The 17,644-nt window shown below is 53.3% G+C and overlaps 1 protein-coding gene across 2 annotated transcripts in view; it reads left to right on the forward strand.

The window, feature by feature from the left end:
• ACOT7 (acyl-CoA thioesterase 7) overlaps positions 1 to 17,644 on the forward strand; it is a 102,395-nt gene that overhangs the window by 30,177 nt on the left and 54,574 nt on the right. For both annotated transcript variants that reach the window (XM_072819889.1, XM_072819890.1), the window contains exons 2-4: positions 3,089 to 3,206; positions 10,112 to 10,268; positions 14,760 to 14,851. In XM_072819889.1, the coding sequence (XP_072675990.1) occupies positions 3,089 to 3,206; positions 10,112 to 10,268; positions 14,760 to 14,851 (367 nt within the window). The remainder of the gene's footprint in view (positions 1 to 3,088; positions 3,207 to 10,111; positions 10,269 to 14,759; positions 14,852 to 17,644) is intronic.

The following is a 17,644-nucleotide window of genomic DNA, read 5'->3' on the forward strand; positions in this document are numbered from 1 at the left end:
GTGTCTGCCCTTCTTTCACTTGGCGTTGTGCCATCAGGGTCCATTCAAGTTGTCACAAATGACAGAATTCCCTCCTTTTTAAAAAAAAATTTTTTTTTAATTTATTTGAGAGAGAGAGAGCATCCAAGCTGGCAGAATGGCAGAGGGGGAGGGAAAAGTGGCTCTCCACTGAGCAGAGAGCCCAACGTGGGGCTCGAACCCAGGACCCCGGGGGGCGTAACCTGAGCTGAGGGCAGTCGCTTCAGGTGCCCCAGAATTCCCTCCTTTCCTATAGCTGGATACTATTCTTTTGTATTTCCGTATGTCGCGTTAACTTTATCCATTCACCCACTGACCAGCACTCGGGTGGCTGCTGCGGCTTGGCTGTCCCCAGCAACACTGCAGGGAATGGTGTGTATCTTTTCAAGTTCGTGTTTGTTCCCTTTGGGTAAATAAAATACTTTGGAATTGCTGGATCATGTGGTAGTTCTGGCTTTAATTTTTAAATTTTATATATATACTTTTTTTTTTTAATTTTTTTTTTTATTTATTCATGATAGGCACACAGTGAGAGAGAGAGAGGCAGAGACACAGGCAGAGGGAGAAGCAGGCTCCATGCACCGGGAGCCTGACGTGGGATTCGATCCCGGGTCTCCAGGATCGCGCCCTGGGCCAAAGGCAGGCGCCAAACCGCTGCGCCACCCAGGGATCCCAAATTTTATATATATAATTTTAATACTGTTCTCCATAGTGGCTGCACCAGTTTACACTCCTACCAGTGGTGCACGAGGGTTCCTTTTTCTCCACGTCCTCGCCATTGCCCGTTACCCTTTTGTCTTTTTGACAATAGCTGTTCTAACAGGTGTGAGGTAATATTTCACAGTGCTTTTTTCATTTCCCTGATGATGAGTGGTGTTTAAACACCTTGCCATGTGCCTGTAGGCCTTCTTTAGAAAAGAAAACTATCTAGTCAGTTTTTGCCTGTTTTATTTTTTATTTTTATTTATTTTTTAAGTAGGCTCCATGTCCAATGTGGGGCTTGAACTCGCAACCCTGAGATCAAGAGTCAGATGCTCCACCAACTGAGCCAGTCTAACATCCCTCTTTGCCCATTTTAGAATCAGATTTTTTTTTCACTGTTGTGTGAGCTCTTTATACATACTTTGGATATTAATTGCTTATCGGATACATGAGTTACAAATACTTTGTCTTGTAGGTTGCCTTTTCATTTTGTTGATGATTTACTTTGCTCCACAGAAGCTTTTTACTTTGATAAAGTCCCGCTTGTTTATTTTTGCTTTTCTTGCTTTTACTTTTGGAGTCAGATCCAAAAAACCATTGCCAGGACTGACGTTAGGTTGCTTACTAGAAGCCCATTTTCTGCTAGGAGTTTCATCTTTTTTTTTTTTTTTTAAGATTTTTAAAATTTATTTATTCATGAGAGAGAGAGAGAGAGAGAGAGAGGCAGAGACACAGGCAGAGGGAGAAGCAGGCTCCATGCAGGGAGCTCAACATGGGACTCGATCCAGGGTCCCCAGGATCACGTCCTGGGCTGAAGGCAGCGCTAAACCTCTGAGCCACCCGGGCTGCCCAGTTTCCAGTCTTATATTCAAGTCTTTATCCGTTTTGAGTTGACTCAAGAAATATTTTTAAGTAAATATTTGTGAAGCCAAGTGAAGCCTCTTTCCTGTGCCTTGGGGTTCTCCTGGCCACTGTTCAGGTTATCGTGACTGCTACCCCGAGCCAGCAAGGCCAGGTGAAGAAGCCACGAGTAGCCAGCTCTCCCCCAGGATGAAGTGGTCATATTTGGGGGTGGGCAGCAGTCCACTGTCAGTCACCACATGATGTCCTTGCTTATTTGCCGAGAAAATAACATCTGGCTCTGTCGTGGAGCTTCCAGTCTTGTGGTGGGTTGGTTAAATACTTACCTAGAAGGAAGAGTACTGCTGATGAGCAGGCATTGTATTGGCCGTGTGCCAGGCACTGCGGCTGGACTTGTTATCTACATTATTTTGGGTGAGTCTGTCCTCCCTTGGCCGAGTGCAGGGGTTCAGTTATGATGCCTATTTTAAAAACAAGGAAGTGGAGGAATGAAGTTTGATCAGCTCGCTCAGCTTACTCATCTAGTAAGAGTGGGAGCCAGGAGTGACCTCGGAGTCTGGCTAGACTGAGCTGTCAGGAGATCATAGCCCTCGAGGGTGGCGGAGCTCCCTGGCCCCGAGCAGAGGGTGCTGTGCTGGGTGAGTGCAGGTGTGGCTGGCACTCTGGAACTGGGTGGTAGGCGTTCTCGCTTATCCTCCATCTCTGGGCCTGAGGCCCGGACTGTAGTTTGGGAAAGTGCCAGCTTGGCTGGGGTTGCCCACTCCAGAGCACCAGGCTGCCTTCTTGGGATTCCAGAGGTTTCTTGGACTTTGCCCATCATTGGCTGCCGACAGCAGGAATGCAGTTTTTCCCCTTTGGGGCAATGAGGTGGCAGTTCAGTTCTCCCTGACCCTGGAGGGCTCCTAGCTTTTGGTCCCAGGGACTCTGACCCCTCAGGTGCCTCTGAGGAGCTCAGCATGCGAGGGGGCAGGTGGTGATGGGTGTTCCCCCGCCGACAGGAGTCTCAGAGCTGTGGTGCGCTTCCACTTCTCAGAGCAGCCTACACTGACTCTGAATGAGCCCCTCTGGGATCCTGCTGGTAGTGGCCCCAGGACTTTGTCCATCTTCCATGGTGCTATGTCCTGGTGCTCATTCAGCGCTCTTGGTCGTTGGGGAGCCTGAGAACTGGGAGGGGCAGGTGTGCTGGGAACCCCAATGGCTATGCTGCTGCCTTGCTGCCTTTTCCATAGGCCTCTGCCGTTGCCCCTTCCTGGCTGGGTGCCTGTGGCTCCAGGGGGTAAAGTCCCACTGTCTGCCCTCCTTCCTCCCATGGAGACAGGACGTTGCAGCGCCTTGTCTAGGGTTTTCAGATCAGCAGCCCACTCTGGCCAAACTCCCAGAAAGTTCTTTTTCCTCCTTTGGGAGCTATTGGTCTCTTTGGAGGACCTTCTCCTCACCCTGGGTTATCGCTGTTTGGGAGTGACGTCCTTCCCAGGGGCCTCATCCTGCTGCTTCTCTCTCTGCCTAGGATCATGCGGCCAGATGATGCCAATGTGGCAGGCAATGTCCATGGTGGAACCATCCTGAAGATGATCGAGGAGGCAGGAGCCATCATCAGCACCCGGCACTGTAACAGCCAGAATGGGGTAAGCATCTGTGGGCCCTCACCCAGCCTGCTTGAGATCACCTGGAAGGTTCAAGCCCGGGAGGCCTGGCATCCCTCTGGCATCGCACCATGCTTGGGTCAGCATGGGAGTTTGCTTTGGAGTGTTTTCCTTCGTCCTCTGGGCCTTGGTAACTTCTGGAAGTCCTAGATGGGACCTTTTAGAATGCTGCTTGATTTGGGACTCATGAAAGAGGGATGGGGGCAGCTGGAGACTATGTTGGGAGCTGCTGGGAGCTGCTGGGAGCTGCCTCCTCCCCCTCATGCAGAAGAGTCTTGGTTTCTGGAATCCCCCAGAGCCTGGCTGTCCTGGACCTGACCCCTCCCCTGCTCAATTGACACCCCTGGGAACGAGAGGGGTGGGGCCTGGGCTGCCAGAGTGCCTGGGAGGAGGTCCAGGCTTCAAGGCAGCTGAGGGGCATTTGGCCCATCCTCTCTTGCCTTGCCTCCAGCCCCAAGGGGCCTGACATTTCCTGTGGAGGCTGCCCTGTCTCCTTGCTTGGGGAAGAGGATTTGTCTTGCTCTACACTGCCACCTGGGGTCCAACAGAGATACGACACTGCATCTGTGTCCTGTATCCTGTGTCCTGTGTCCCTGTGGGCCTTGGCCAGCCACCTGCTGTGATGAGAGGAGGAATGCACACTGGCTGGAGAGGAGGAGAGCGGGAGCAGCACCTGTGTGTGAACCAAGCCAGGGTGAAAGTTTTAATGGATGGACATGGGTGTGGGTGACCTGGGCATGCTGTGAAGGGGCTCACCTGCCCGGGTGGGAGTCTGGATTTGTTCCATGCCCTTGGAGTCCTGGGGCAAACCAGGCCACGTTCAGAGTGGAGTGCGTCCTTTGGTGGCGGTGAGGAGGATGGGCCTGAGCCTGTGGGGCGGGGTTGAGGGCGGGGCCAGGGCCCCTGCAGGCCTACAGAGAGAGGCTGGACACCGGGGAGGACACCTTTGGTTGGGGGCGTGAGGGAGAGGGGGACCTGGGGAGGTCACAGGATGGTGAGGACTCATGTAACTGCTGCTGGCTACCGAGTGCTCAGCGTTTTGCAAAGCTCTGAAGCACTTCCGCTCACAGAATATGCACAGCACCACATTATTTTCCCTGTTACCCCCATTGCATAGGGGAGGCTGCCTGCTTGCCTGAGGCCAGTGGGGAGGCAGAGAGTAGGTCTGGGCCATGAATCCAGGTCTTGAACCTGTGCTCTGAGCCCATGCTCTTCCTCCTTCCTGCCCTGGAGGGAGTTTGAGGGTGCAGGAGGGATGGTGTTGATGTGTTGGCTTGGAGATGTCTCTGGATGGGTGGTCCCAGGATAGGGGTGTAGGAGTCCCAGGCTCAGGAGGGTATGTGAACCCCAGGCAGCTCAGGTGGTTAGACATTGGTGTGGGGGCCAATGCTGGCCTCTGAGGGGCTTTACTGGGGCTCTGGGTCAGGGAGCGGGCACCCCACCCCACTCCCATGGAGGTCTTGTCCAGTCTGTGCCTTTAGTACCCTTGTGCACCCCGGGGTCTGTTTTCAGCTGGGACCTCTTGGTTGGCTCTGTCTGTTGATTTAACTGGCCCCTTGACCTTGATGGGCCAAAAAGACACCCTGGATCTGTGCCCAGGCTGCTCCTCCTACATTCTCCCTCTCCTCTGTAAATGACCTCTGTGGCATCCAGTTACTCACATTCAAAACCTGGGGCCTTCAGTGACCCCATTCTTCCTCTCATATTGTGGATACCAGAAGCCAATCCTGTTGGCTCCACCTGCTGGGTAGTTCTGGATCTGAGCACCATCCAGTTCCCAGATCTCATCTCCCATGCCTTCCCTTTAATGCTCCCTTGGGCCACACTGGCTCTCTTGCTGCTGTGTGACTGGCTGGTCTTCCTACCCCAGGGCCTTTGCACTGCCTCTTCCTTCTGCCTGAGCTTCCAGTCTCTGTGTAAATGTGACCTCTACTCAGGCCTTCCCTGATGGCCAGCTCCCTCTTTGCTCCCAGCTGTTCTCCACAGCACTGTTGCTCCTAGAGTATTGTGTATTTTGCTCATTTATCTTTGGTCTACTCACCCTACCCCACCCCATCCCACTGTCAGAGTGTAAGCCCCACAAATGGGAGGGACTTTTGTCTTTTGGGTCGCTCCTGGAGGCTTAGCATCTGGTGGAAGCCTGGAACACAGTGGACTCCCATCGGTGATTGGTTCATTGCCAGAAGGGTGTGTGTGGCTTTGTCATCCTATGGAGCACCTCAGTTTAACAGGCACTTAGGGTGCATCAGCAACCATGCTGTACACTTGACCTCCTTTTCTTGATGGTACCTTCCCAACTGCCATCTTAACCCCACTTTGTTTTGTTTTGTTTAAGATTTTATTTATTTATTCATGAGAGACACACAGAGAGAAAGAGGCAGAGACACAGGCAGAGGGAGAAGCAGGCTCCATGCAAGGAGCCTGATGTGGGACTCGATCCTGGGACTCCAGGATCACACCCTGGACTGAAGGTGGGTACTAAACTGCTGAGCCACCCAGGGATCCTCTTAACCCCACTTTGTAGGTGAGGAGCAGAGGCCTAGAGAAGTTACGTCACTTCCTGAAGGTCTCACAGAGTGGCCTCACCTAAGGTGGCCTTAGCTGAGGGCAGCCTGGGTGGGTGTAGTGCAGGTGCAGCCAAAACAGTCCTAGTGGTGAGAGCTAAGCTTCCTGGACCCACTCACTTTGATCCCCACGTGTCTCTGAGAGGGGTGGCTCACCCTTTTCTCCAAGATCATCCCCTCGAATCCTGGAAGCAGCCTGCTGACCTCACTTATTTCTATATTTTACAAGGTCAAGAGGTAGTGAGAGGCAGAGCTGGGAGCTGAGCCCAGGGCTCAACACTGTTCTTTCTGGCTCTCTTCTGAAACTGCTGTCCTGGCCCCAAACCCTGTGGCCACCCAGGAGCCCAGGCCCGGTGGTGTTCTGGGCACCTGAGTCCAATGAGCACTGTGATACTGGTCACCTTTGGGAGTGTGGCAGGGGGCACTTCCTGGTATAGACTAATGAGAATGCTCATGGCTGCATCCTGGGGTGGAGGCTGCTCCTCCCGCTGAAAGTCCCAGAAGTAGAGAGTTATGGGGGTCCATCCGAGGCAGGGCAACCATGAGGATGCAGATCCTCGTCCGGGATACAGATATTTATTGGCTCATGTTTTGAATTTTTGGGTTTCACCTGTCCTTTTTTTAGAAAGATTTATTTATTTATTTAACAGAGAAGGGAGAGAGAGAGAGCATGGGCACTTGTGAACACATGTGCATAAGCACCAACATTAGCAGAGAGAAGGGGAGGAGCAGGCTCTCCACTGAATAGGGAGCCCAATGCAGGACTTGATCCCAAGACCCTGAGACCATGACCTGAGCCGAAGGCAGATGCTCAACCGACTGAGCCACCCAGGCACCCTTCACACCCTTCTTTAAAGACTCCCTGGGGCAGGAACACTGCTCTGCTAGGCCCTTGGGCAGCAGCTCACAGGTTGCATCTACCCCAGGTCCAGGCCTGTGCTGCCCGCACCCCAAGCCGATGTAGAGTCCCCAAGGCAGCCCACCTGTTTCTTAGGCTGCTCTACCTTCGAAGTAGCAGTATGGTAGGACTCTGGTGGCTACCTTGTAAACATCCCTTCTCTCTTTTAGAACCAAGCTTAAATCCATCACAAGCAGCCTCCCAACCAGGAGAGCAGGTGAGAGGTCTCCATCAGGCATCCTGCACCAGGTCTGAGGGCTTCTCCTGGCAGGTGTATGCTGCCAGCGTTCTCTGGGATGGCATGGAAGGCTGCTCTGTGTCCTCCTCTGTTGCTCTGTCAGTGTTTTGGGTCATGGAAGGGAGCAGAAATGCCGCCTGCTTAAAGTTCACACAACTCTGAAGTGCATCAACTAAAACATGAGCCTTCTCTGCTCGTCCTGCAGAGTCTTGGACTGATGCCTTACCTACTGTGCACCCTGCCCTGCACTGTGCACAGTCTAGCCTGCTCTCCCCTCCTCTGGGGTGCACACCCTCCACATCTACCTCCTCCCCATCTACACCTTTTGATTCTTAGCTCAGATATGCCTTCGGTGGGGAGGCCCAGCCCCACTCCCACCACATCCCACGCTGCTCTCTCCAGGGCACCTGCCACCATATGGCATTGGCCTGTTTACTTATGGATTATCCATCCGCCAGTCTGAACCCAAGCTGAGGGCAGGTGCTCTGCCTCAGTCCCCTGCATGCTGCACGAAGCATGGTGCCTGGCTCCTGCGTGCCAGTAGTTCCCTCTTGATCTGTGGTCTCAGGTACCCTAGGGTATGTACACACAGTCAACCATGGTCCAGAAGCAGATGACCCTCCCTCTGATGGAGCGTCAGGAGGGTCAGTAGTAGCCTAATGCTGTGTCACCTGCCAATGCCATTCACCTCCTTCATCTCAGCACACAGGCATTTTATCATCTCTGCTCCTCCCAGGAAGAAGTGTACTAGATGGAGAGAGAGAAAAAAATCACGTTCATATACTTTTCATTACAGTATGTTGCTATAACTTTTATTATTATTATTATTTTAATTTTTATTTATTTATGATAGTTACAGAGAGAGAGAGAGGCAGAGACACAGGCAGAGGGAGAAGCAGGCTCCATGCACCGGGAGCCCGATGTGGGATTCGATCCCGGGTCTCCAGGATCGCGCCCTGGGCCAAAGGCAGGCGCCAAACCGCTGCGCCACCCAGGGATCCCTAACTTTTATTACTATTGTGTCTAGTTTATAACTTATTCATATGTGTGTACGTACAGGAAAACATAGTATATGTAGGATTCAGGACTGTTCGTGGTTTCAGGCTTCCAGTGGAGGTCTTGGAAGGAACCCCATGGACAACGGAGGGTTTCTGTGCTGAGAATGGAGGAATGCTTTTGTGGGCATGAAAGAGCTCAAGTCCATCCACAGCGAGGATGTGGAGAGATGTGAGAATAAGCCACATTCCCATTAAAAATGATTCATATATATGCATGTGTGTTACTCGTGTGTGAGTGTTTCCATACCAAATTTTAGCCATTCTCCAGTGAAGACATCTGGCTCATTCCTTGTTGGGTCTTGCTAGCAGCACTTGGATAATTCCAACAGGCGGCCCAGAGGCGGGGCCTCCCTTCCGGTCCTGGTCCTCCGCTCAGGCTTGCCCTTCCAGCTTTCTGCCAGTGGGTGGTGCTGTAGCCACAGAAGTCTACATAGGGGTGTCCTTAGTCTAAGTGTCAGTGTGACTTAGGGGGCGAGTTGGGGGGAAACCCATGCAGATCAGAGTAGCCACAGGTTAGCCCTGGACCCTTCCTAGACCCTCTGGTCCCCTGCCTTGCTGAGAGAAGCTGGAGGAGCCCCCAACCCCGTGTTCCTGAGACTCACCTGGGAGGGGTGAAGGTGCAGGTTCCCTGACCCACCCTCCAAGGAGGCAGGTGGCTTGAGGTGGGCCAGGGAATTTACATGCTTGTGTGGTGGCAGGTGGGCTCTTGCACAGGCCCCAGCAGGGCTCAGTGCGACTGTTCTCTGCAACCTCAGGATGGCCAACGCTTGAACAAGGGGTGCTGTGGGGATTAACTGGGAAGGCAAATACCAGAGCAGGCACACCTGATGGAGGGGCTCCCAAAGTGAGCCTCCACCTCCCACTCCCTGCTCCCCACCCAGCCTGGGGGTGGCTGGAGCGCCCCCAGACCTGTGCTTAGCCTCCCAGGAAAGAGGATTGGTTTCTAGAAGGAAGTGATAGAAGTGCCTCGTGCTCTGAGGGCCACGAGGGGCTGAGGTCCCGCTGTTCCAACTCCAGTATCTTCTGTGTCATTCAGTTGGTGTAGAGAAGTTAGCAGTTCTCATCGCAAGTGCCAGGGGGTGCCAAGGCACTGCTTCCTATCGAGTACTTTGGAAACATACACCAGAGTGTCCCTTCAGTCTGGAAGTAGTCCCCAATACTGAAAATGATTTAAGTAAAAGGACACCCATCACAGGATTGTTTATGATAAGCAAATGCATCCAATTGGACCTAAATCTCTCATAACAGAATATTCCATTCTCTCTAGCCACCGAACATACTTTTGCAATGGAGTATCATGACATGTCAGTCATGGAAAGGGCCATGCAAAAGAATAAGGAAGTCTGTCACATTTCATAGAGAATGAGCCCCGGGGTAGACCATTGCATGCCCTCCAGATGGCACTCCTGTTGTGGGGCCACATTGACCGGTTACCGAGGGGCTCCTAGGTGGCTGGGGCAAGTGACAAGAGGCAGACCTGGTACCCCGTACCCTTTCATTCTTTTGAATTTTGAGTCCTGCAAATGGGTTGCCTATTTGAAGAATTAAATTGAAATAAAAGAATATTGATTGCGAAGCACTCTTTGTAACACAGGCATGTTATTTTTCCTCATTTTGAGTGAAAAAAAGCAGGTTGTAGAAACGTATGTTTACATTTTCATGACTGTGTAAGACTGAATACGGAAGAACCGGTGAGATCTCATTCTTGGGGAGAAGAGCCTGGGAAGGAAAATCCCAAAATAGAACCCTGGGCTCTCTCTGGATAGGAGGAGTGATTTTCCCTTTTCTGTCTACATCTCTGTATTTCCCAAATTTTCCAAAATGAGTATGTCTTTAAATTTTTTTTTTTACTTTTCATTATGCAAATAATATACATCCTTTGTAGAAAAATGAAAAAAAAAAAAGTAAAAAGCCACTCCTAACCCCCATCATTCAGAGAATCCTGCTAGTGATTGCTTTGGGATGTTCCCACCAGGCATTTCTGCGTCTCCTGTGGTTTTGCAGTTGGGAACGTGTGGTGTCAGTAAACAGCATGACTTTCACAGTGGGGAAAAAGAAAGGCCGTTTTCAAGGAGCATCTCTAGGGTTGGGCTTGCCCTGCGAGGCTAACCTGTCCCCGGTCTCTGCAGGAGCGCTGTGTAGCCGCCCTGGCCCGAGTGGAGCGCACGGACTTCCTGTCACCCATGTGCATCGGAGAGGTGGCACATGTCAGCGCGGAGATTACCTATACCTCCAAGCATTCTGTGGAAGTCCAGGTCAACGTGATGTCTGAAAACATCCTCACAGGTAACTTCTGCACATGTCTCACCAAGCCTACTTCGTTGGGGTCAGTGCCAACAACAGTGACAGTAAGGTAGCAGCCAAAGATCCCATGGATGGAGGGCTGACCCTGTGCCAGGGCCTGGTCCTGACACCACCCATGAATGACCTCCCTTAATTCCCAGCTCTGCCCATGAACAGATATTTCTGCCATCCTTGTTTTGTGGACAGGGATGGATTAAGCAGTGAGTTCAACAGAATGGCCCTAGAGTGGGATTTGGGCTCTGGCCCTGGTTGAATGGCCACTGCCCCTCCTGCCTTCCAGAGCCTGGTAATCAGCTCCTCAGGGGCAGGGGGATGGCAGTGGGCTAGGGGGGCACAAGCTGCTGTCAATACCCCCTCAACCTGCCTTGCTATTCCCTGTAGATGGAGGCCACTGGGGGGGCGGGGGTGGGGAGTGGGGATGGGGAGGTGGGTTGCTCCCCATCCTTTCCCCTGCACCCCTGGCCCTGCATACCAGGCTTAGGCTGAAGCTCACTGGGCGAACCTTTGACTCTGGGTTGATCTGAATATTCTCTTTCTCTGAGTGGTAACCATGGAAACCCCTTTTCATCCTCCCACTGGGCTCTGCAGGGGAGTGTGGCTCTGCTTTGCACTCACTGCTGCTTTTTATAACCCGGGCTGCTAAAGGGAAGGCAGGCCCCTTTGTCCCCCTTGCTGCCCACCTTCCTGTCCCAGGCCACCCCATTGTCCCACATCCTATGCAGAGGACAGTCCATGCTGGTTCTCTAGAACCAGGAGCTGCCTGGGGCTTTGGACCTTCCTCTGGATGGCCCCTTGCCCCTTTCTTGGCCCTGGCTGCCTGCAAGGTACTGTGCTCAGAGATCTTCCAGGGACTCAGGCTTCTCTCTTCCTTGGGTCTGGAGCATAGTTGTCCATCTAGAACATCCCAGGGTGTTCTCAGCAGGCCCAGCCAAGGCATAGTGAATGATTTAGCCAAGCAAGGGCTGGTGCTTGGGGAGCAGTCAGCATCCCTGTGCCTATGGCTATGGCACAGGACGGGGTACCTGGACACTGTCTTCTCACGATGGGACCTTGGGGTCTCTGTCCTCACTCCCTGTGGTCTGTCTCTCTGTGGCCAAGGCCTCCTCTCCTGGGTGGGGCCGGGACTTGACGGGGTGAATCACTGCCTCTTCTGCTTCCCATCTTCATGGTTCCTTGTGGATGGCCATCCTAGCAGTGTGGCTTTTTCATGGTGATGTTTAGCAGCTCAGAGCCAGGCACTTCAAGTGGGGGAGGGCCCTGCCTTCCAGATTTCTGGCCCAGGAGGAACCTCTGAGGGACAGAATAGCAGCTTCCTGTTGGCAAATGGAGAAGAGGCCAGAAGCAAGGGTGTTCTTGACTTTCAAAGTGGAGCTCACCCTGGTGGCATTGGACTCCCAGCTTGGTGACTGATTGTCACTGTTGGAGCAGAGGTGCTAGCATCTAGTGGGGGAGGCACAGGGTGGTCCCCACCATGGACAGTGACCCAGTCCCCTGTGTCTCAGTCCCGACACTGAGAAATCCTGCTCTGGATCGTGAACTTTGGAGGAAGCGAGTCCCGTTTGCCTCTTCCTGGCTTCTCTTGGCTCCCAACAGATGTAGGGCTGATAACTACGGGCAGATGAGTGATGGAGTGAACGGGTGACCAAATGAACAGAGGCTGTCAGGAAGATTTGTGTTTCTGTGCAGAGATGGGAAGCTGACAGAAGGTTTTGTCCAGACCAACATGCTCTGCCTGACTTCTAAAGGATCCCTCCCACCGCAGGGCAGGCTGCTCTCGCCTGGGCCATGGCAGCCCTCTACTGGGCCAGTGAGGACGCACCTCCCCAGGCGTCCAGGTCCCACGGTGTTGGCTTTGCTCTTTCCCTGCAGGATGGGCACACACAGCCTAATGTGCCCTGCGAAGGAGAGAGGCAAGGGTGAGAAGTGCTGGGGCCATCCACCCTCATGGGACAGAGGCACAGGCTCTGTGATCCCCTGTGTTCTGAGAAAGGAGAGGCTCAGGAAAAGCAAGGGACGGCCAGTTGTGTTACCTCTCAGGATGGGGCTGGGCTCCCTGATTGGGATTGCCCCTCGTGACCCTCAGGCCTCCCTGTTCCATGAAGAGGGCAGCTGTTCTTGGAACTCTGACAGTTGTCTTGCCCTGGAATGTCCTGATGAAGGGCTGGAGGCTCCCTTTTGTATTCCGCCACAGCGGGTCTGTCTCTTTTTCTCATTTCTGGGTCTCTATTCTGTTATTGGGTGACTGAGTCTCCCCCTGTGTGTTCCCGTGTTTGGATCCATGCAGGTGTTTCTGATTCTAGGACCCTGTGTCTCTCAAGGCTGTCCTCTCCATCCCGACGTGTATCTTTGTGCTCACGTGTCTAGGATGTGAAGGCAGGGCTGGTGGCTTGTCTACTGCAGTTCCCTTACTGCCTATAGCAGCACCTGGCCCAGTGGACCTAGGGTGATGGGGGCTAGGAGGCCTGGGATCTGAGACCTCAGGAGGCAGGGGTCCCCCTCCTCTGGGACTGTGCCGCCTATCAGGAGGCAACCGAGTGAGCACACGCCGAGGCAGACAACCAGCAAACCTTTGCCTCCGAGATGGCTCATTCATCTCCGGCAACTGTCAAAATATTAAGCTAACTGGGACATGATTGTTGCAAATTGCTCCAGAAAATAGCTGGGAGCTCTTAAGATTTTAAAATAGGTGTTTTTAATGCTGCAATTGTCTTTTGATGGTTTTATTAAGTGATGGAGAAAGTACAATTAGCATGTTTTGCCTCATTTGCCCTGTGGTGTTCATTTGGGTCTAGAGGAGGGCCACTCCGGTTTCCATGGAAACCAGCTTGTCAGGCTGGCTCTGGCAGATCAGACAGGAAATCTTCATTCCCAGAAGCAAGTTGTCAGATCCACTCTCAGTCAAAGTGCAGTGAAAATATTTTCCATGTTACTTGCCTGTGGTTCCCAAGCGCAGAGCGCCTGTTCCCTGATGGTGCCTCCATGTTGGGGCCAAGCACTGGCGGCTCTGGCGTTGGGAGCCCTGGGCACCGGGGGCTTGCACTCCTGCATGACCGTGGGGCTTGGCTTGGCCCTTGGGGCTGTGTTCAGGGGAGGAAACCAAAGTCCCCAGCTCCCTTGGGGAACATCAGAGAGGGAACTCCACCAGGAGTTTAGAGAGGATGCCAGCTGCTCCCCACCTTCCCCACTTGCTTTCCTTTATGTCCTGCGGTTTTGCTGTTCTCCTCTACATTGAGGATCTTCCATGTTGAGGAAACGGCTTTTTTATTTTTATTTTTATTTTATTTTATTTTATTTTATTTTATTTTATTTTATTTTATTTTATTTTATTTTTTAAATATTTTATTTATTTATTCATGAGAGACAGAGAGAGAGAGAGAGGCAGAGACACAGGCAGAGGGAGAAGCGGGCTCCATGCAGGGAGCCCGACATGGGACTCGATCCCAAGTCTCCAGGATCAGGCCCTGGGCTGAAGGCGGCACTAAACCGCTGAGCCACCCAGGCTGCCCGGAAACTGCTTTTTTAGAGGCATCCTAGCTGATATCTCCGTGGGGGCCTGGGTCTGTACACAGAATAGCACTGAGTTTCTGTGTGACCCTAGGTTAACCACTTGACCTCTCTGGGCTCCACACTCTTCCTGTACAAGCGAGAGGGGCTGCACCAAGTGATCTCTGGACTTTTCTGGTCCCTGGTTCTCAGCCCAGACACTTATCTCTGGTAGGTTCTGTTTCCTGTCATTGAGCCTACTGCCCATCTCTAAGCACTCCTCTCTGAAGTTTCTCAATTGGAGCTCTGAGTCAGCAAATCCAGGCATCCCACCTTGAAGGATGGGACTTGCCCAGCCGGCGGTGCAGGTGTGCTCCAGCGGGTGACCCGGCCACAGCCCCTCACCAGGTTGCCCGTGTGGGCCCTGGCTCCGTGTCCCCCTGAGCCTCACATCTGTGTGCCGCTGTCCTCCTGGCCCCCATCGGGCAGGAGCTCTTAGCTGTGTGTAGGCAGGTGGACGTTCCCTTGCTGAGTGCTGAAGCTCCCCAGCAGAGTGTGTTCGATTGGGAGCTCCGGGTCTGCTGGATCTGTTTGCAGAAACTCGAGCTCAGCCTGGGCTGAGTCCCCTGGCTTTGTTCCTCTTCTCTGGAAAGTGGCTGAGTGAGGGCCCCCTCCCTACCTGTGCTCCTCAGGCTTCTGGGCATGCTGACGACCAAACCTCCCTTATGTCAAAGCCCCGCAAGGAGGAGGTGCCTGCAGTCAGAGCCCTCTGTGGTAGAAATGCTGGAAAGCGGGCATCCCCGGGGTTAAAGCATATGATCTGTAGTCTTTCCAGCAACCTCCGGAGGGGCAGCATTGTGGTGGGAGGCTCCCTGAGCTCTGTGCCCATCTCCCATTGTGTGTGGGGGTTGGGGGCCAGAGAGCTGTGTCTCAGCTCCCCTGCCCTGTGCCCTCCCTATGCCATCACTCATGTGGTTCTTTCCTCTAAAGGTACTAAGAAACTGACCAACAAGGCCACCCTATGGTACGTGCCCCTGTCACTGAAGAATGTGGATAAGGTCCTGGAGGTGCCTCCGGTTGTGGTAAGGAGACCCCCTTCTGTGTCTCTCTGGGGGCAGCTTGGAGAGGCTACACAGGTATCCCAGGAGAGCAGCCTCAGGGACCAGGCCTGGGTCTGCCAGCTGGAGATGCCAGTGGAGCAGGTGTCCCTGAAGGGGTCTTTGTGCAGGTTTTGTTCATGCTGGGAATGTGAGTGAAGGCTGGCCTGGGCCTGGTGGGGGCCCCTCCCAGAGGACCCTTCCTCATACCCCTGACCGGAGGGACCCAGTGTTGGGTGGCAGGTCCTTCTGCCGAGAGCCAGGACCTCCAGGCTGCCTGGCCCAGCCTGCCACCACCCTCCTTGGCCCCTAAAGAAACAGATTTTAAGACATCTCTGTTCCTACCTCTTCTGTCACCGCCCGTGGTTCTCTCATTGTGGTTCTGCTGCAGACAGAAGCTTCTTTGCATAAAGGAGCCTGTTGTAAACATTCCCAGGCTGCCACAGGCACGATTGGCTAGGCAGGCTTCCGGAGGGCGAAGGTTGTGCCAATAAAAGGATTTTGTTCCTTTCCTAGTTACCCTTCACCTCCTCCTGTGGCCCATGTACCTGCATGTTTCCAGGACACGCATGACAGCTCCTCTGTGGAGACCTGTGGCTCTCTGCCCTCATGCCTCAGCAGTTAGAGGGGAATATCCCGTGGCCAGGGCATGTCTGCCCCTGTGCTGAGCATCCTCCAGAACAGGAACCAGACCGCTAGAAACTGGTGCCTGCTCTTTTTTCTCAGAGCTCACAGGGGAGCTGAGCACTCCTGGCACGAGCAGTCTCTGTCCTCGCCTCCCTGAGATGCCGCAGTGTAGGCACTTCCTGCTTGGGGGAGGCCTGCTCTGTCTTTCCTACAGGCCTTCCCACTCCCTGCACCCTTGCAGGTATAATGCTGCTGGGGCACTCCCTGCAAGTGCCCCCACAACCTGTGCCAGCTCAGTATCTGACCCCACACCCTGCCTGGGCCCCCAGGGGCAGTCAAGGCCCAGGTGGCACATCTCCTAGGTAGGTAGGGGTGGCTGCCTGCGAGACTCTAGCTGCTGTGTAGTCTAGATATTTTAAAAAACATCTTGAGATAGAGGAGTCCTCTCCATGTTGAATGGGAAGGATGCTTGGACCTTGGTCTGGGTTGGGTTGGTGGCCTGTCCTCTAGTACTGTGAGAGAAGGGAGGTAGTGCCACCACCTGCCGACAGCCCTGGTGCCACCCATCCCTAACAAGTGAGGAGAGCAGTGGAAGCTCATAGCCAGGGCATGGAGCCCAGCAGTTCCTAGGGGTCATGTCTCTGTGGGTGTCCTGGGGCTGCTTTGACAGAGGCCCCAGGGGAGGACCCTTCCTATATCTTCCAGCTTCTGGTGGCTTTGTGGCCGTGCACCTCCTCCTCAGATGTGTGCCAGTTGTTACCTGTGGGTTCCGTTCTGTTGCAGCTTTACCTCATGTGAACACACCTGCACAGACCCCAGTTCTGTGTGACGTCACATGTGCAGCTTCCCAGTGCACAGGGAACCCCAAGCTCTGCTCTCAGTTCCTGCTGGCGTCGCCCCCTCTCTCCCCTCCTCCAGCCTCTCTACCTCCTTCCCTGTCTCCCTCCTCTCTGCAGCACTGATCGGGGGCCTTAAGACCCAAGAAGCAGGAGTGAGTCTAGAGTGACTTTTTTCCTTAGAAATGATGAGTGTACCCACTCCTTGTTTCATCTTTCCCACTAAGTACTCGGTGTTCAATTAGCTGTATCGTGTGTAAATACAATGTAATTATTTAACTGATTTCATTTTCAGATGCCACAGAATTTAGAGGTCTGTGGCTGGCTATTCTCTGGTTTCAGCACCACATGATGCATGTTACAGGGTTGATACTGCAGGAAGATTCCGGGGCTGAGCCCGTGAGCTCTGCTTCCTTTGGCTCCTTGGGGCCGGGGGCTGAAAGCTTTGGGTCTCCAACCAGTGGGGCAGGGGCAGCAGTGTGCCGGTTCCTGTCCCCCCACAGGGCCGGGGCAGCCCTCCTCCCCAGGGAGCACTCACCCCCATATCCCAGAGGGGCCCAGAGTTTCCCATCCCCTTTGTTCAGCCGGGTTTGATAAGACATAAATACCAACTCTGCCCTTGTAGAGGCAGAAACAGAGGGCTCCAGATGGGAGAAGCCATGTAGTTCCTAGCTGCAGCCGATGCTAATGTTTATGGGAGCTGCCCTTCCCCCCCCCGCAACGTGAGGCCCACATAGAAGCCTTCAGTTGATTTGAAATATAGATCTGCTGTGTCCTGTTGGATCCTGGAAAGCTCAGTGTCTCTCTGACATTTGTGCTCATCTCACTGGTAGCATGGCCTCAAGGCTTTCTAATACCCACCAGAATCTTCCCTCCAGCCTTTACAGATTGCTGTCACTTATTTGAGAATACACATATTTCTCTGCCTAAGTGTGTGTATTACACATCTCTCACGTGTGTATATGTACCACAGACAGGTACATCACATATCTTACATATACACATGTCGATGTCATACACACATGTGGACAGAGATTACTGCACATGTGCATCTCCCTGGAAGAAGTGGGTATTGATCCTGTGCAGTGTTATTCAGTGTCCGCTCCACCCTCTTCTCCACGGAACAGGGACCTCAGTACTCAGAATCCCTCTGACAGGAGAAGGACCCCTGTGGTGACCAGGGCAAGGGACAGGGGGCCTGAGTGGCCATCAGAGTAGACATGCTGGTGTTGGTTTTTTCTTTCCTGTGTCTGAATACGAGCTTGAGTTCAGAGTCTTGCCCAGACTGTTGGACATGTGGGCTGAGCTGGCTTCT

This window comes from Canis lupus, chromosome 3 (genome assembly GCF_048164855.1).
Source record: "Canis lupus baileyi chromosome 3, mCanLup2.hap1, whole genome shotgun sequence".
Taxonomy (NCBI): domain Eukaryota; kingdom Metazoa; phylum Chordata; class Mammalia; order Carnivora; family Canidae; genus Canis; species Canis lupus.